Consider the following 18,427-nt stretch of genomic DNA (forward strand, 5'->3'; position numbering starts at 1 on the left):
CAAGTGGGGGGGCAGCGCGGGCTGCGGCGGGGCGCGGCGGGGGGAAGTGCAGGGGGGCGGGGCAGGCAGCACCGGCCGGCTCCGCGTCGCCGCCGCCGCCGCCGGTTCCCAGGGGAGGAGACCCGGTGGAGGAAGGAGAGGAAATCAGTTGCCGAGCCGCGTTCCGACGGACAGGACGTGTGTATCGTGTGAGCGACGTTTGTGCGCGCGAGTGACTGTGCGAGAGTGAGGACGAGGATTTTGGAGCGAGTGACCGCCGCGGTCCGCGAGCGATGGCGTGAGTGATCAGTGCAGTGCAACAAGTCCACCCACCGCCGTGCAACAGGCGACAGCAGCAGTGCTACGCAGTGCGCTTTGGATTACGTCCCGCTCGTCTGCCCACAACATGCTGATGGCTTCGTTGAGGGACCCGTACGCAGCGGCGGCCGCAGCGGGCGTGGGCATGCTGGCCGCCAGTCAGCTGGCGCAGCTGAACCAGCTCATGATGCAGCAGCAGCAGCACGCCCACCAGCTGCAGCTGCAGCACCAGCACCAGCCCCACAGCACGTCGCCGTCGGGCACCCCGCTGCCCCTGGGCGGCCCGCCCCTCGGCCCGCCCCTTGGCCAGCCCCTTGGTCAACCCCTTGGTCAACCCCTTGGTCAACCCCTCGGCCAGCCCCTCGGCTCGCCCCCAGAGTGCCAGTCGCCGCCCATCTCTAGGACGTACACGTACAAGAAGGTGAGCACGGGGACACGCTCATCTTTGGGCACTAGTTGTAGCACTCCATGGTGCGGGCGACGACGCGCACGCAGGAGTTCCCGCTCGAAGCTCGAGGGGTGATACGTACGTGGTGATCGTGGATTGAGGGGGGGGGGGAGTCGCCGACCGCCTGAGGGTTCCCGTTCCCGTCCGTGACTCTTGAACCCTTGGTCGATTTACCGCGGCCATACGCCGGCCGATGGCCAGGCGTGGTTTTAGGGGAGGAGGAGTAGTAGTGGGGGGGGGGGGGGTCGGCTGGCAGGAACAGGGGCAGTTACCACCCCTGTCTGTCAACCCCAAGCAGCCGCCTGAAAGGTGGACAATTCGTCGTACGGAACCCCTCTACGTGGACTACAGTCGCCCCCTTGTCATCTCCGGACCCGAAGTCGCGCCTGTGCCGATGCGATGGCGCGCCGCGCGCCCTACCCCTCTGTGGGTCGAATGTCCTCGGCCACCGCGACGGCCGGGACGCCGTGCGCTCTGTGCGCGATCTACCCTGTGTGCGCCGGTCCTGTTCGGTGTCAAAAGGCCCTTTTTCACCGCAACATTTCTCTGCCGTTCGCAGGTGACAAAACCGCTCCTGGAGCGCAAGCGTCGTGCCCGCATCAACCGCTGCCTGGACGAGCTCAAGGAGCTGATGGTGGGAGCGTTGGAGGCCGAGGGCGAGAACGTGAGCAAGTTGGAGAAGGCTGATATCTTGGAGCTGACGGTGCGCCACCTGCAGAGGATCACTAGGCCCCGGGACGTTGCTGAGGATGCGAGCCGATTTCAGGTGAGGCTTTAGACGTTTTCTCATCGTGTCAACATTGTTTTGCGGCGCTTGCTAGAAGCTCTTCCCCCTGCGAGTCTGTGTACTGATCATCCTTTCTCTGCGACAGGCGGGCTTCAGTCAGTGCGCGAGTGAGGCGTGCCACTTTCTGCTGGGACTCCCCGGCCTGGACGCCGCGGTGGGGCGTCGCCTCGTCGCGCACCTCGGCCAGGTCGTGAACCAGGTGGGGCTTGGCGCGCTGGGCCAGGGCGCCGCCCCAGGAATGGCGCCGCGTCCCGCCTCCACCACCTCCACCACGACGACGTACTCGCCCCCCGCGTCACCGGACCAGCATCAAGGCCATCCTGACGCTGACGTGCTGCAGCACATGGCGCGCCAGCAGCACCTGCAGCAGGGCCCCGCCCCCGGAGACGCTGACGGAGAGGTGTCGTCGTCCACCTCGCGGGGCGGCACCAAGAGGTCCCGGTCTCGTCATGGCCGATCCGACATGGACGACGACAGCGAGGATGACGACGACGACCACGACTCGGACGCGCCTGTCAACTACACCTCGGAAGCGTTGCACAGGCAACAGATGAAACGGCCTCGCTTTGACTTCCCCATGGGCGCCTCCGCATCGGGGGCGGGCACTGCGGCCTGCGCCCAGGTGTGGGTCAGCTCCAGCAAGGAGAGCCAAGGCAGCCAGAGCGGGAGCGAGGACGAGGATAAGGGCCCAATGTGGAGGCCGTGGTAGCGAGAGGTCATTGGCTAATGCCTAATTCACGGTCGAATTTCTTATGCTATACTGTGCTGTTTAGAATCTTTATGCTATATAGCTAAAGTTTTGTGTCGGTTGTTTTTTTTCTTGTGTTTTTTTTTTTTTTTTAATTTGTTTAAGTCAGTTTGAAGTCTTAAGCTTAAAGTTTTTCACAATATATAGAGACAGAAATTCGATACTAAACTCGGAATAAGATCGTGCGGAGGAATGTGATCTCAGAAAGTGGGGCATAATGGTGCAAACTTTTACGAGTGTTGCTGCTTATATGGACATCTGGGAGAAATGTTTACATTAGAAAAAATGTGTTGAAATTGTGTTATTCAAATCCTGCCAAGTGATCAAAAGGTCGTGTTTAAGAGTTACATTCATTCACTTTGGCTTTGTTACTTATGTATAGCAGTTGGAAATCAAAATCTTATGTTTATTTCTTTTCTTTACATGAAGGGTTTATGTTTTGTTACTTTTTATAATATTTAACAGATTTGTTCCATTAGCTGTTCTCTGACCAAAATTGCTTATCTGTGATAAAATGAAAGCTTTATGTATTTTGGGTAAGTTTGTGTGTGAGAAAAACCTTTACCTTTCACTCTTAATAATTATCATTTGTTTATATTTCTAAAATGTATTAAGTGATGTAGGTCTTTAATGGCATAAGTTTTTGTTTCAAATGTGAAAACATATCAATTAATTAATTAATTGGTTGAGAGTTTTCTGAAGTAATTCAATTAGTAGGTTGTGTTATTGCCCACTATTTGTACAAATAAAAGCCTGATTACTCTTTCTAATTGTGTTTCAAATTTGACCTCTGATCTTTCAAAGGTATAAGAGACTGGGTATCATTATTTGTGCCTTTACGCAAAATTACTGAAGAGATCCAAGATTTTGTCACGAAGCAGGGTCAAAATATAGGCTGGGGCAGTTTCGCACTAAAAAAGGATAGCCTCACAGAGGTTTTTTTTTTTTTTTTTTTTTTTTTTTTTTTCGTAATTTGCTTGGGGAGCTTAGGAATACAGCGTTGAAAGTCTTACCCCAGTGAGGAATAGAAGCGTGCGTATATTCAACGTTGAATTGACGTCAGAATATTGAAAAAACGTGGATAAGACGAATCGACGTCGAAGAAAATGGTCCCGGCATTTGGGCCCGGGTGGGCCGCCGCCTTCACACAGCTGTTTGGCGGGTTGGCCTACCGAGCACCTGGTAGGCGCTATCCTTATCGTGGTTCTGTGACAACCTAAATGGAAAAGTAGGATAAAAATTATGACAGTTACCAAAGTGCAAGTAAAACTGGCAAAAATGTCACAAACATTTTGAGCTATAAATATATATATTTATAAAGTATTACGCTATTCATATATTTAAAGGTATCCCTTTTCTTCCGCCAAGAAAACAACTGACTGCGCGACCTTGAAGAATTCTGGTTCCGCCAGTGTTTGCTTCCGGTTGCATTCGTGCCGAGTGGCGGCAAACAGCTGTCCGGCCGTCTTCTGTTCAGTTCTGCCCTCTGATTTTTTGCTCTGCACTCGACGAGTGTTTGTGTCATCGGACTTGTTTGCCAGTCAAAGCCACTCGCACACCCACTCTACACTTTGGTCGACGTGCCCGTCCGTGACCCTGTCGCCCGCTACAACCCCTTCGATTTTGACTTTCCTTCAAAATGTCTGACAAGAAAGTGGTACCTAAATATGTGCCGTTTGTCGTCGGCGGTTCTGCGGGGTAAGTACTCATTCCCTCATTATTAGCTATTGATTATTGAATGTGTCGATAAATTTCATGTGTGCTACCGGCGTCAGGTCCAAAGGGGCAGGTCAGGTATTCGGCCTACTTCCATCTTGTCCCTCATAAAATGCCCTTCTAGCCCTGTTCTGCCTCAGAAGAATGCCGTGTCATACACCCATTTCTAGCTGATTTCATTAGATTGTTAAACATTTTATGATGTGACAGTCAGCACATAAATTTTTCTCATAAACTTAGCTTTACTCACAATGAAAGCTCATTTCAAAATATTCCTTCACATTTGGGGGTGTCAATTTGCAACAGAACGGTATGTTTCACTTTGCGATTTAATCATCTTTTAATTTATTTTTTTAAGGATGATGGCTACCTGTTTTGTCCACCCTATGGATGTTGTGAAAAATCGCATGCAAGTCAGTGGTATTGGCAGCAAAGTAAAGGAATACAAAACAAGCTTCCATGCTGCTGGTGGTATCCTTAGAAATGAGGGCGTAACTGCACTCTACTCTGGCCTGTCTGCTGGATTGCTTAGACAAGCCACTTACACTACTGCAAGACTTGGAGTTTTCAATGGGTTGACTGAAAGAGTTTCGTAAGTAACCCACTTGATACTTGATGCGATGTCTTATTCTAAGTTTTTCTTATTGTTTTCTAAATTCCATAGGAAAGATGGAGCACCTCCTAGCTTTGGAGTGAAGGTTTTAATTGGACTCTGTGCTGGAGCTGTTGGTGCATTTGTTGGAACTCCCGCTGATCTGACTCTAATTCGTATGACAACTGATGGAAGGTTACCCCCTGCTGAGCGCCGTAATTACAGTAATGCTCTTACAGCGCTTGCTCGTATTGCCAAAGAAGAAGGAATTTTAGCTTTATGGAAAGGCGCTGTACCTACAATGGGTCGAGCGATGGTTGTGAATGCTGTTCAGCTCTCTACTTACCAGCAAGCTAAGCAACAGTTACTTACCTCAGGTACAGCTTCTAATTTTTGGACAGTGCCCCTAAACTGTCTTCTGTGCTCTTTTTCTCCATTTGTTAATGTTGTCACATTTTATCCTCTGTAGGTTACTTTGAAGAAAACATCAAACTTCACTTCTGTGCTAGCATGATTTCTGGTCTTGCAACCACCATTGCTTCTATGCCACTTGATATTGCCAAAACAAGGTGAGTGCTGTATTTGATTTATAATCAACAAATTTATCATGGTCCTTAAAGCTTAAGAGATAACAGAAAAATTTTCTTTCCCTCGTTTGATTTTCAGAATTCAGAATATGAAAGTAGTTGAAGGTAAACCGCAGTTCACTGGAACTATTGATGTTCTCTCGAAAGTTGTCCGTCATGAAGGAGTTTTTGCTCTATGGAAGGGTTTCACCCCTTACTATGCTCGTCTTGGGCCCCATACTGTACTCACTTTCATTTTTATGGAACAGCTCAACCAATTGTACAAGAGTTTGGCTTAAAATCATAAATTATGCAATTTTCTGCCAATTCACATCTAAATTCTGGCATTTTGGTTGTTCTACATTCAACTAGATTTTATTTTTTTAAGCTGTAGGCAATTCATTGTTGTTGTTTTTTTTGTTTTTTTTACTGTTTTACAATCACAGGCCTGTATATTTTTTCTATTTTTATGTTTTTAAATGAAACATTCCTTTGTGTAATCCTCAGGTATTATGAAACAATGATGTTTTTAACAGCCTTGCTCGCCATACCAGCTGGGCATGTCAATTGCTGTTCATGGGTTTTTAAGTTTTCTCAATTGCATGCAATATCTGCCCTAGTTTTGCACAGCAAGAGACTAATAGAAGAACTCAACTTTTTGAACAAAATTCAACTAAAGTTGGCCTAGTCACGCATTTTTTCTTTTTTTACCAGATTTTAGGATTGAACTTTGTGGAAGGTTTCCTGGCTATCATTGTAGTCATTTAGACTTGAGTTACCATGATTATGTAAGTAAATTACATGGTCTTGCCATTTTTGGAGCTATTTTCTTGTCAGACATTGTAGTTTAATAATGTGGGCCGTGGTTATGGATGATTATTAAGTAAAGGTGCCGAATTTTAACCTCTGTGTTTTAGTGAAGACAATAAGTAGATCATAAGTGTTCTTTGTAATTTAGCTGTGTGTACTCACTACAGTATTTATTAGGTGAAATAGTTCTTTTGAACAATTTGCGCAACATTTACAGCATTTTATCTTCATGCTATGAAGTCTTGACATCCTGTGCAAACATCATTGAGGTGAATTTTACATTGTAAATAGCATTTATAGGTACTGATTATCGTATCTGTTGTTAAAATTATCAAGATTATTTTTTTTGTTAAATATACTCAAAAGGAATCTCTAGATTTGTGTTCAGCGTTTAAACCAGATACTACCCGAGTTAAAATTTCAAAAGTACTTCAACGATATTTTTAAAATTCTTTTTAGATTTGAATTGAAAGGCTTATCATGGTAGTGAATACATATTTTTACTATGGCACACAAGTCAAACCACAAAATGTGTCAAATAGCAATTTTGACTTGAATGGAGGTTTTATGTTTGTCACTGGTATTGGTCATCTCTACAAAGACATCAAGCTAGTATATTAAAGACTAATTGAATCAAGATATTGTGATACACCATAAACACTAATTTACAGCATCAAACAAAATGAAAATTATAGCAATTGCTTGCTCCTATAGAGCAAACAGCTTTTTGTAATTTTATCCATTGAATGATCTTTGCATAATGTAGCTACAGCCGCTTAGACAAAAAGGAATGCCTTTAATATGTGTGACTAGTACAAAACAAATCAGCACAGAAATTTGCAACATGGCATTGTTGGACGGCACTGCTTGATACCCAATAAGGTTTCATGAAACACTATAAACAAAGTATTTATTAATGCTTTTACACTTAAAAATACCAGACTAAAGGAACAGAAGGAACACTTAAAAAATGCACTTCTGGACCCCATTAAATCTACTAAAAGCAATGACAAAATCAATCAAAAGGAGAGTTTTAACAATGTAATCATTGGAATAACAGGTAAATTGAAAGCAAAATTACCATACAAAAGGAATTATAGTTGTTCACAATGATAAATGTGATTTTTTAAACTTTCTTTTACTGTGCCACATGGTTTTGGTACCACAGGAAAAATGATTGAGCTGACAGGAACCCTAAGCAGAACATCAAATAAGGACAAACTAATATCACAAATTCTGTTATTGGCACGGTTACAATATTTGTTTTTAAAAGTATATGTATATGTTGATTAAGTACAATTGTAAGGGTTGTAACTTACAGACATCCTTACGAAAAGGGCAGTTTGTATTGGAAATTAAAGGACAAAACACTTCTTGCGCTCAAGTTGTTCACATAACAACACATCCAAATATATTTTCTTAGCAGCTTAAACAAATTGTTGTCCTCATCACCAATAATGGTGAAATGCTTACTCTTATAGCACCATATTAAAACACTACCTACACTACAGCACACTCAACTTTAATTTAAAACAATCCAAAATTTTCATAAGAAAAGGTGAATTTAGTCTGATGAGGCCTGAGCTGCTCCGAGAAGCTCTTCAGTTGCTGAAAGAGAGAGCTAGGTGCTTCAGCTTCGGCTTCATCAAACTAAATGCACTTTAAGTGGAATGTCTATGATTTGTTTGTTTTTATTTCCCCCCACCAATGGCAGTATACAAATCATATCACAGCCTCCAATTTAAATATAGCAGAAAGGTAAAAACATATTACCTTTCCATAACAAGCACAATTCTTTATCTAAAGCTGACCCTTTGTGAAATGTTAACAGGAGAACATAATCCATGCTCTTTCAGTACATTGTGCATTTGTAATTACCTAAATCTATAAACACATAAATAACACATCTCTCTTTGGTTGTTTTTGTAGATTTTTGAAAAAGTTTAAATATATGTCATGTGGCACTCGTAATTAAATTGAACAATCTAAGGATGATTAGTGCAGGCGTCTTTGTAATTAGATGCATTGAATGGGACAAAGTAATCATCATGTAAAAAGCGAACTATTGACTCAATAGGACATAGATATGAAGAGTTATTTTTGCGGTGAGAGGAAGATGAAATATTATAGGCAGGATCAGCATCTTCACCATGCGACCCGTGGTGAAAATGAGGATTGACAACAGTAGAACCACCATGACGGCAACAAACAACGTGGTTGGTAAGGTCTCTCCCATTAAATACAAGTCTAAAGAAGTAATCTTTGGCAGCTGGGCCATCATCATGCTGGGAAGATCCCACTGGGTCACCAGTTGATGTTTTCTCTGCATTGCGGCTGCGGTAAACCTATGAAAGGCATTCCCATTATGATATAGACATCACAAAACCTGCAATCAAATCTAAAAAAATCATACATACCTCCAGAACAAGTCTTGAAGCATAATGTGGGGCTGCTGTTTCCGCAATGACACCAAGTGCTCCTGACAGGTACTGCAATGTTTTGTCATGTCCAGAATAGATAACAATTCGAGGCTTTCCTTCAGACACCATTTTCAATAGATAGCCAACAACACTTCTGAGCAAACCATAAGCTCGAAGGAGACATGACCGTTTCAGACTTTGACTTTTAACATATAAACGTTCCTCCCATTCAGTGTAGGCAAATAGACTGGTAACCTGTTCTGGACGAACACACACCTCCTAAAATGAAGAAAATTTTTATGAGCACGTGTTGGAGAACCTACAAATGAATCAAGCAACAAAGATGCAAAATAACTTACTTTGTTTAAAAGTCCAATATCAATACATGGCAGTGGTGCACCATGACAGACATAGGCAAGAAGAGCATCCCTCAGAGCATGAGGATCAGATAACAGTGTTTTATCAGGCGATTCATATACAATTGATGCTGCAGAGCGAACCAATTTCATAACAGCTGGATGTGATCTAAAATGGTCTGCAGCCTCTACACTAACTTGATGTCGGTACTTTTCTGCTGCAGGGCATGCACAATCATTGAAACAAAAAGCCAAACTTTGACTTGGTCGAAGAGTCACCTAGAAATAAAAGCCCTTATTATACTGTTTTTAATAAATTTGTAAATAAATGGCCAGTTTTTATTATTGTTTCTACCTTGTGTAAGTCTTCAAGGGAGAGGAAACTGTAAAGGAAGGCAAGAGCACTCTGGAAGGTTCGCCTGTAATGAGTACTATAGACAACTACATCTTCTGCAGTTAAGGAACCTTTACCAATGCCTAATTTGTCGGCATATGCAGTTTTCAGAATGTGTCCAGTTCTGTAAAAATAGTTTTGTTACCAGATTTTTTTTATAGTTACATCCATGTTTGTCTTTTTAAAAAATAGAATTTTATGACAAATAATTCTACAAGTCTTTTGATATTTTTTCCTTAAAATTGAGTTTTGAATTCTATAGTTGGGTGAATACCTTAAAAGTTGAGTGACTCCAACTGGTGTAAGCTGTCCCAAACTGCATTCTCCGCTACTAGGAGGTACTAACGGAAAAGCATGAAATGGACCAAGAAGCTGCCACAGGAAATTGTTGCTGAGCTTGTCACTCCCACCTCCACCTACACCAAGCCCAGCAGCCAGTGATGCATTTTGAAGGAAGGCCTCATAAGCAGCATAACCAGCATCCCAGTCACCGTTTGTGATATCAGGGCTTAGCAGGTCACCAGCACAGTTGACACTGCTTATATTACGCACGTGCATAAGTGGTCCACGATCTCCATGCCGTAGAAATACTACAGCACCCACAAGTGTGTAGTTATCATCCACCTGGCCTTGAACAGAAGAAAGTCTGGAGTGAAGCTGCGCTTGGAATTTTACAAGGCTGGAACTACAATGGAGAGGTAAAATAATAAGTGGTGTGATACCTTCACTGCCGAGATTGATATCCTCTGGAGGATTGCAAAGACGATATATTCGCCGACCTTTAATTTCAGGTTTGAGATCTTTTGGGAAACCTCTGACAAAGATATCATTTGATGAGTGCTTATATCCTTGGGCAGCATCTTCTGTTCCAATATATTTATACATTCCTATAAAAATATTCAAGTTAGTGTAGCGCTTTCACTTTAAGTTAAGAAACAGCAGAAAAGTAAAAGAACACACCTCCAACCATGAGAAAAATCCAGACACTAAGTATTAGGTAGCAGTATAAAACACGGTGCTGTGATAACAACTTCATCATAAAACCGGGAAGCATCTTGGATCACCTGTGAATTAAAAAATCATTCACATTTTATAAAATATTCATGAATAAGGGTGTCAGTTCAGAAATATGGAAAGAGGTCAGAGGATATTGGTAGGAAATCAACACACAGCCAAAACAGACATCTACCTACCAGTAATTTGACCAAATTCTGCAAAACGAAATAAGCCAGGAGACCAGCACAACTGATATGATTAGAGTATATTTTTGATGGGCAGAAGACAGGTAAATGTCTTCATTTTACACCGTCTGAAGCAGGCCCTTTCCCCAGAAATCTGACAGGAACTCGTCACACCTTACGTTAAGGTGATAGCACTCTCCTGCCAGAATTCCGTGATGGTGATTACACCTTCATTCATGTTGTTGTCAAAATTTTACCCCCAAGGTAGCGTAGCAGACAATTTATTTTCTGTCTGCCAAATTCAGTTTTCTGCTATGACTTCTTTCCATGTTACTCTTTAGATGTTGGCTGTAAGTGTGGATCAGTTATACAGCCAGCAGCCAGCGGTCTCGGAAATCAAAACATTTGAAAGTTATTGGAGGCATCAACTTAAGAATATGTACCTTAAAATAAGTTTTATCTTGCACACTCCCTGTTCAAAAGAGTACAGCGGTTGTCCAAAGTCTTATGATTTAGAATTATGAAGTACATCAGGGGGACCGTGATTGGCGGCACAACTGGCGGGAGGTCGCGAGTGGAGTGATGCGCCTGCGCAGTGAACCTTGTTGCACTCTTCAACTCGCAAGTAGCGAGGCCGTCGTTGTTCAGTAGCTCAAGACGCTTGTTGTGTAGGCCTATCACCCGTTTTAGGGTGAATTTTCGTCTTTAACTGTTCAAGAAGGCTTACCAGTGGCGTCCTCACGCAAAATGACGGATAAGGACGGAGGTAACTACAAATCATTTCGTCTTTACAGATACTTTTGTTATGACGCTCCAGCTTGATGCCGGCAAGGTGGGGGTGCTAGGATTTTAGCGCGCATTTTCTTAGAAATAACATTGAATCTTTTTTTCCTCAAAAGAATTTCTTCTTTAAATTTATTGGTTTTCTGCAATGTTCACTGTTAAGATTTGAGGTCGTACCATTAAGATTTTACCAGCTCTTTGCGAACCTTATTATGCCGGACGTCTTGACAGACGGTACTTCCGTCGGTAGTAACTCTTTGCTGTTTCATTCCTACTTCTGTATGTATATCCAAGTTTTTGTGCGCTGCAATAGCTCAATTTTCAAATGGATAACTCAATAGTTTACAATCTACTATCCTTTGACACCTTAGTTGCCTAACCTCACTAAATTGTAGTTTTGCTCAGTGTTTTGTCTTCAAATAAATTTCATATTTGTGTTATTGTGGTGGTGCTCTTTGTCAACTATTACCACCGATTTTTATTTATTTTATTCCTTAATATTTCTCGTTGAATGGTATTAGGCTGAATTGTCAAACAAGATAATTGTATGGCCCAAAGTACAGCTATTTTTCTCTCATAGCGGGATGTATTACATTTTGGGTCATTCAATATTGTTCTATATCCTGTCATTTGAACAACAATTCATTGGTATGCAATTTTCTTTCAAACTTATTTTCAGAGGCGTTCGACGATGCAGTCGAAGAAAGAGTTATTAATGAAGAATATAAAATATGGAAGAAAAATACTCCATTTCTTTATGATCTTGTTATGACACATGCATTGGAGTGGCCATCATTAACAGCACAGTGGCTACCTGACGTAACTAGACCAGAAGGCAAAGATTACTCGGTGCACAGATTGATTTTGGGAACGCACACGTCAGATGAACAGAACCACCTCCTTATTGCCAGTGTTCAACTGCCCAATGAAGATGCTCAGTTTGATGCGTCTCATTATGACAATGAGAAAGGAGGTAAGCAGTTTTGTTGACAACATATTACTTATCCTGCTATTATTTTTCTCTCTCTACTTACTAATTTTTTAATTTTTTTTCAGAGTTTGGCGGTTTTGGATCAATAAGTGGTAAAATTGAAATCGAAATTAAAATTAACCACGAAGGCGAAGTCAATAGAGCTCGCTACATGCCTCAAAACCCTTGTGTCATTGCTACTAAAACACCATCAAGTGATGTTCTTGTGTTTGACTACACTAAACATCCCTCAAAACCAGACCCTAATGGCGAGTGCCACCCTGATCTCAGGTAATTTTATCTCTTAATCACCTCTCCATAAATTATTTTTTTCACCTACTAAGTTAACCCTTTTCTCAAAAAGACTAAGAGGACACCAGAAAGAAGGCTATGGTCTCTCATGGAATCCTAATCTCAATGGCTACCTACTATCAGCCTCTGATGACCACACCATTTGCCTGTGGGATATCAATGCCACTCCAAAAGAAAATCGCATTATTGATGCTAAAACTATTTTTACGGGACATACTGCTGTTGTTGAGGTAGGCAAATGTGTTTATATGGATTAATGTACTGTATCCTGACGAAATCAATTTAACTGTTGGAGTATTTCAGGATGTTGCATGGCACCTTCTTCACGAGTCTCTATTTGGTTCAGTGGCGGATGATCAAAAACTCATGATCTGGGATACACGTTCTAATAACACCAGTAAGCCGTCTCATACTGTTGACGCTCACACTGCTGAAGTTAACTGCCTCTCTTTTAATCCATACTCAGAATTTATTCTGGCTACTGGAAGTGCAGACAAGGTTTGTCAAATTACAACCTATTCTCAAATCAGCATCCTCTGTCTATTTTTTTTTTTCACTAATAGAAATATCTCATTTTTAGACTGTAGCGCTCTGGGATTTGAGAAACTTGAAATTGAAGCTTCACTCATTCGAGTCGCATAAAGATGAAATCTTCCAGGTTGGTACATACATGTTTTCTTAACTAAATATCTATTTACTTGTCCTATTAACTTTCTTTCATTCTATAGGTTCAATGGTCTCCTCATAATGAGACGATTCTGGCGTCCAGTGGCACAGATCGAAGACTGCATGTTTGGGATCTCAGCAAGATTGGGGAAGAACAATCCAGTGAAGATGCGGAAGATGGACCTCCGGAATTACTGGTTAGTTTATTCAGTATCTTTCTGAAGAGCAAATTTTGATTGTTGCTAAGGAACTTCCAGCATATTTCGTGTCCTGACTCTTGCAATTTTTTATTTTTTTTATAGTTTATCCATGGTGGTCACACAGCCAAGATCTCGGACTTCTCTTGGAATCCCAATGAACCTTGGGTTATTTGCTCTGTTTCTGAGGATAATATCATGCAGGTAAGAGATAATAGAGTGCACAACTTTTAAAGTACTTAAAAAATGTAATTTACTAACTCAATTTTTTTTTTTTTTTGTGTCAGGTCTGGCAAATGGCAGAGAACATTTACAATGATGAAGAACCTGAGACTCCAGCTACTGAACTAGAGGCGGCAGCTTCATGAATCTATTAGATTATTGTGTATCATAATTCATGTTTTACTAGCTTACCTGCTTTTTTGCAATTTACTCCATTGTGATTCATTTATGTACCAACATTCATTAATTAAATAATAGGACTGTACCTGCATCTGAATATTTTTACACACTTGTTCATTATTGAACCTGAGACCTTCTACTCCTCCATATTGTTACAAAAGACAATTTTATATACTGTGACAGCAGGCTAAAGAGCCTTTTCCATTTGGTCCCATATTGTGCCTAAACTTCAAGTTCGCCGCTGCTGACATTCATTTATTGTACTGAGACCAAAACATGAAAACGAAACCACAATTCTGTGAAAGCAACTTGTGAGTCCGCACCTGGCAGTGAATACACATGTTATACAGAAATGTCCTATATTTCAGCGAGTAAACCATTGATAGATTGCCATAATGTCTACCTCAGTTAAAACTTCCAGACAAAAATTTAAGAATGAACAAAGTTGGTTGTTGCCATGTTTATCTGTATGAGGGGTTATCTATGATCTATCAATTTTTAATAGAGAAAATCTAACGTATGCACATTATTTTCATCTTCTATAGGAAGAAATTTTGCTAGTTTCTGGTAGGTGCCTTTCTTTGCTGGCTCAAGCTGACGCGGCGCACCACCATCGGCACACCACCACAACTTCCACTTCGCACCTCGCACCGCTCGCACTCGTGGTGTTTTTAGCGACAGTGCTTCTTCTGTTTTCTGTCTGCATGGTGCAGCAGTGCAGCAGTGCCGACCATATAATGTGCTCGTGGTGATTGAATGATATAGGTGACTCTTAAGTGAAGTCGTGTTCTGAGTGGGTATGTATCGTAAAACATTTTGCTTCGGTATTATTACTTTTTGAAATTTAGTACTTCGTGATAAACCATCCGAACGTGGTTCCTTATTATACCATATGATTTCACTCGAGACCCTAACCTTACTTTCTTTAACTTTGCCGGTGTCACTTTTTAATAATTGTTTTTGTTTCAAAATCAAAACTCTGACCCGTCGTGCATTTAACGCCATTCAAATTTCTCTCACTAGTAATTGGCCATTTTAAACTACTTTTGACTCTCTTTCTTCCCCGATGGATGTTTGTTTATACTTTATTTAACCTGTCACAGTCTGTAAGGATACCTACCAATTTGGGAGGTCTGATTTACTCTCAGTTGATCTAATTTCTACTCCTATTGAATAGTTTCTGTCTGGACTGTCAGATTTATTCTCCCACTTTTGATTTTCACTGTCAACTACTTATTGCTTGATTACACATTTGCTGCATGTCGATTGATTGCATCAGCCTATTAGCCAACTTTATTTCTTGTTGCCAGTATTGTGTCTGTTTGTTTAGCCATGCCATGCCATGCCATGCCATGAGTGCGTTTATGAAATGTGATACAACTTCTGACTATGGCGCATTGTGGACCGGGCTCATTATTGGCATATTTTTATTGGAAAAATACTTAAGGCTGTTTTTTGCTCTTCAACAGGTGCTCAACCATGGCTCAACCAGTTCCAGAGAACATTAACTTTGCCAAGGAGGAAGAGAACATTTTAAATCTATGGAAAAAACTTGATGCCTTTCAAACATGCCTGAAACAATCTAAAGGAAAGGAAAGATTTACCTTCTATGATGGACCACCGTTTGCCACAGGACTTCCTCATTATGGCCACATTCTTGCCGGTACCATCAAGGATATTGTCACCAGATATGCTCATCAAAGTGGATTCCATGTAGAAAGAAGGTTTGGCTGGGATTGCCATGGGTTACCTGTTGAGTTTGAGATTGACAAAACCCTTGGAATCCAGGGCCCAGCTGATGTTGCGAAAATGGGAATTCCAGCTTACAATGCAGAGTGTCGAAAAATAGTCATGCGTTATTCGGAAGAATGGGAAAATGTTATTACCAGGCTGGGTCGCTGGATTGACTTCAAAAATGATTACAAAACACTGTACCCTTGGTTTATGGAATCTGTGTGGTGGGTTTTCAAACAATTGTACAATAAGGGGTTGGTTTATCGAGGTGTGAAAGTGATGCCTTATTCTAATGCTTGTAATACTCCACTGTCAAACTTTGAATGTGGCCAGAACTATAAGGATGTTAATGACCCATCAATAACAGTTGCATTCAAGTTAAGAGATGAACCATTGGAACTTCTAGCATGGACAACAACTCCATGGACCTTACCCAGCAATTTTGCTTTGACAGTAAATCCTGACATGATTTATGTAAAGGTTCAAGAGAAATCTTCAGGTAGAGCCTTTGTGTTAATGGAGAAGAGATTGGAGAGTGTTTTCAAGAGTCAAGATGACTATACTGTTTTGGATAAATTTCCTGGATCAAAACTAAAAGGCAAAAAGTATGTTCCTCTATTCCCCTTCTTTCCTGAAATGGAGAAAAAGGGTGCATTTACGGTGTTTGCAGATGGCTATGTTACCGATGATTCTGGTACAGGAGTAGTTCAATGTGCTCCATTTTTTGGTGAAGATGATTACCGTGTGTGTGTTGATAATGGAATGTTTTCACGTGATGATGACATTCAATGTCCTCTTGATGCTAGCGGTTGCTTCACTGATCCTGTGACACAATTCAAAGGAATGTATATCAAGGATGCCGACAAACTCATCATCAAACATCTGAAAGATGCTGGTCAGCTTTATCAAAATTCAACTATGAAGCATAGTTACCCATTCTGCTGGAGATCTGACACACCTCTTATTTATAGAGTTGTACCTTCATGGTTCATCCGTGTGCAGCATATGAGTGAGACTCTACTTGAGACTAGTAAACAGAGTTATTGGGTTCCTGACTTTGTCAAAGAGAAGCGCTTTGGTAATTGGCTTCGGGATGCTCGAGATTGGGCTGTAAGCAGAAACAGATATTGGGGTACCCCTATTCCACTCTGGGTGTCAGAGGATGGCAAAGAAGTTGTCTGTGTTGGAAGTATTGCTGAACTAGAAAGCCTAACTGGCCAGAAAATTACTGATCTGCATAGGGAGAGTATTGATCATTTAGAAATCCCATCTGCTCGTCCTGGTGGTAAACCCTTGAGACGGATTGCAGAGGTATTTGATTGCTGGTTTGAAAGTGGATCCATGCCCTATGCTCAAGCTCATTATCCATTTGAAAACAGCAAAGAGTTTGAGAAATGTTTCCCTGCTGATTTTATTGCTGAAGGGATTGACCAGACTAGAGGCTGGTTTTATACTCTTCTTGTTATTTCTACTGCTCTCTTTGGTAAACCCCCTTTTAAAAACCTTATAGCAAATGGCCTTGTTTTGGCATCAGATGGTCAAAAGATGTCAAAGAGAAAGAAAAACTACCCTGATCCACTTGAGGTAGTAAATAAGTATGGTGCAGATGCCCTCCGTCTTTACCTGATAAACTCCCCTGTTGTGAGGGCTGAAAGCCTTCGTTTTAAAGAAGATGGAGTGAAAAACATTTTGAAAGATTTATTTTTGCCTTGGTACAATGCCTACCGCTTCCTATCCCAGAATATCATACGTCTCGAACAAGAAGACAACATAGCTTTTTACTTTGATGAAAACACTTGTGTGCAGTCGAGCAATGTCATGGACTCTTGGATTTTATCTTTCTCTCAGTCATTGCTGCTTTTTGTAAAGCAAGAAATGGCAGCATACAGGTTATACACTGTTGTCCCCAAGTTAGTCAAGTTTATAGACAATCTTACTAACTGGTATGTCCGTATGAATAGGAAGAGGCTAAAGGGTGATGGTGGTATTGAGGATTGCCGAAGAGGGCTGGAAACACTATATAGTGTTCTATTTTCAATGGTGCGCATCATGGCTCCGTTTACACCTTTCCTCAGTGAGTTGATGTATCAAAACCTTCGTCATTTGAACAAAACAGATAAAGCTGATAGTGTGCACTACCTCATGTTGCCCACACCAAAACCAAGCTTGATAAAAAAGGATATTGAGTCTGCTGTGTCACACATGCAAACAATCATTGAATTGGGGCGTGTGATTCGAGACCGCCGAACTCTACCCATCAAGTACCCTCTATCAGAAGTCGTTATCATTCATCAAGATGCTTCTTTCCTCAATGAAGTTAAGGAGCTTGAGCACTATGTGTTGGAGGAACTTAATGTGAAATCAATGGTTCTCACTAGTGATAAGTTAAAGTATGGAGTAGCCCTCAGGGCTGAGCCTGATCATAAAACACTTGGAGCCCGCCTCAAGGGTGAATTTAAGGCTGTAACTAAAGAAATCAAAAACTTAACTGATGCTCAGCTTCAAAAGTTCTTATCCGGTGGAAAATTGGAACTGTGTGGTAATGCCATTGAAAAGGATGACATTCGCATTATGTTCAGTTTCACTGGCCCTGCTGCCCAGGAACTCTCAGAACGCTATGAAGCTCACTCTGACAATGATGTTCTTGTTTTGCTTGACATTACTCAAAGTGAGGATATGCTTGAAGAAGGAATAGCTCGTGAGGTCATTAACAGGGTCCAGAAGCTCCGGAAAAAAGCTCAGTTGATGCCATTAGACCCTGTCACAATGTACTACAAAGTATCTGCTGATGGCATTCTTAAGAATGTGTTGAACAGTTATAAGGAATACATAGAAAATGCTGTCAAAGGTCCCATCAGACCACTATCATCAAAGCCTGTGAATGCTGCTGTTATTTCAGAAGAGGCCAGCAAAGTAAAAGATGTAGAACTTGCCCTTGTTGCAGTTAAAGGCTTTTGCGGTGGTTACGCTGGCAGTGCAAATCCTCTCGCAAAGGAGGAACAGAAACAACCAGCATGCAGGTAAAAATAGTTCATTTTCCTGTGTTAA

The 18,427-nt window shown here is 41.7% G+C and overlaps 5 protein-coding genes and 1 long non-coding RNA gene across 13 annotated transcripts in view; 4 read left to right on the top strand and 2 right to left on the bottom strand.

Moving 5' to 3' along the window:
* LOC113206900 (2-phosphoxylose phosphatase 1) overlaps positions 1–10,663 on the bottom strand; it is a 13,976-nt gene extending 3,313 nt beyond the window's left edge. The window contains exons 1-8 of one of the 8 annotated variants that reach the window (XR_008010873.1): positions 10,328–10,663; positions 10,095–10,198; positions 9,857–10,021; positions 9,409–9,763; positions 9,096–9,258; positions 8,744–9,019; positions 8,382–8,663; positions 7,097–8,309 (exon numbers count right to left, since the gene is read on the bottom strand). Coding sequence is in view for 7 of the 8 variants with exons in the window: in XM_052264944.1 (XP_052120904.1) it covers positions 7,950–8,309; positions 8,382–8,663; positions 8,744–9,019; positions 9,096–9,258; positions 9,409–9,763; positions 9,857–10,021; positions 10,095–10,188 (1,695 nt within the window). In the remaining variant the exon portion in view is untranslated. Of the gene's footprint in view, positions 1–6,857; positions 8,310–8,381; positions 8,664–8,743; positions 9,020–9,095; positions 9,259–9,408; positions 9,764–9,856; positions 10,022–10,094; positions 10,199–10,327 lie in introns of those variants that run through there. The other 7 variants (XM_052264944.1, XM_052264945.1, XM_052264947.1 and 4 more) reach the window with 7 other exon arrangements.
* LOC113206910 (hairy/enhancer-of-split related with YRPW motif protein-like) lies at positions 120–3,050 on the top strand. Its single transcript, XM_052264953.1, has 3 exons — positions 120–718; positions 1,305–1,511; positions 1,618–3,050. The coding sequence occupies exons 1-3, from the start codon at positions 386–388 to the stop codon at positions 2,239–2,241; spliced, it is 1,164 nt and encodes a 387-aa protein (XP_052120913.1). The 5' UTR covers positions 120–385; the 3' UTR covers positions 2,242–3,050.
* LOC113206903 (mitochondrial 2-oxoglutarate/malate carrier protein) lies at positions 3,812–6,339 on the top strand. Its single transcript, XM_026423187.2, has 5 exons — positions 3,812–3,978; positions 4,355–4,588; positions 4,661–4,965; positions 5,058–5,157; positions 5,255–6,339. Exons 1-5 carry the CDS (start codon positions 3,920–3,922, stop codon positions 5,451–5,453), a joined length of 897 nt encoding a protein of 298 aa, XP_026278972.1. The 5' UTR covers positions 3,812–3,919; the 3' UTR covers positions 5,454–6,339.
* Positions 10,664–10,883: 220 nt separating the features above from the next.
* Positions 10,884–13,750, top strand: LOC113206902 (chromatin assembly factor 1 p55 subunit). The gene is made up of 9 exons (XM_026423186.2): positions 10,884–11,081; positions 11,778–12,071; positions 12,155–12,359; positions 12,433–12,610; positions 12,684–12,878; positions 12,961–13,038; positions 13,109–13,243; positions 13,349–13,447; positions 13,531–13,750. The coding sequence occupies exons 1-9, from the start codon at positions 11,063–11,065 to the stop codon at positions 13,609–13,611; spliced, it is 1,284 nt and encodes a 427-aa protein (XP_026278971.1). The 5' UTR covers positions 10,884–11,062; the 3' UTR covers positions 13,612–13,750.
* LOC127748958 (uncharacterized) lies at positions 13,349–14,186 on the bottom strand. The gene is made up of 2 exons (XR_008010874.1): positions 14,049–14,186; positions 13,349–13,968 (listed from the first exon to the last, which is right to left on the bottom strand). It is a non-coding gene; the product is annotated as an uncharacterized LOC127748958 (long non-coding RNA).
* A 93-nt stretch (positions 14,187–14,279) lies between these two features.
* The window catches only part of LOC113206899 (isoleucine--tRNA ligase, cytoplasmic), a gene marked incomplete in the record, with an annotated part of 8,449 nt that continues 4,301 nt past the window's right edge, over positions 14,280–18,427 (top strand). The window contains 2 exon segments of the mRNA XM_052264941.1: positions 14,280–14,442; positions 15,115–18,399. Of these exon segments, the coding sequence (XP_052120901.1) occupies positions 15,125–18,399 (3,275 nt within the window).

This window comes from Frankliniella occidentalis, unplaced genomic scaffold, assembly GCF_000697945.3.
Source record: "Frankliniella occidentalis isolate FOCC.00 unplaced genomic scaffold, Focc_3.1 Scaffold22, whole genome shotgun sequence".
Lineage (NCBI taxonomy): Eukaryota > Metazoa > Arthropoda > Insecta > Thysanoptera > Thripidae > Frankliniella > Frankliniella occidentalis.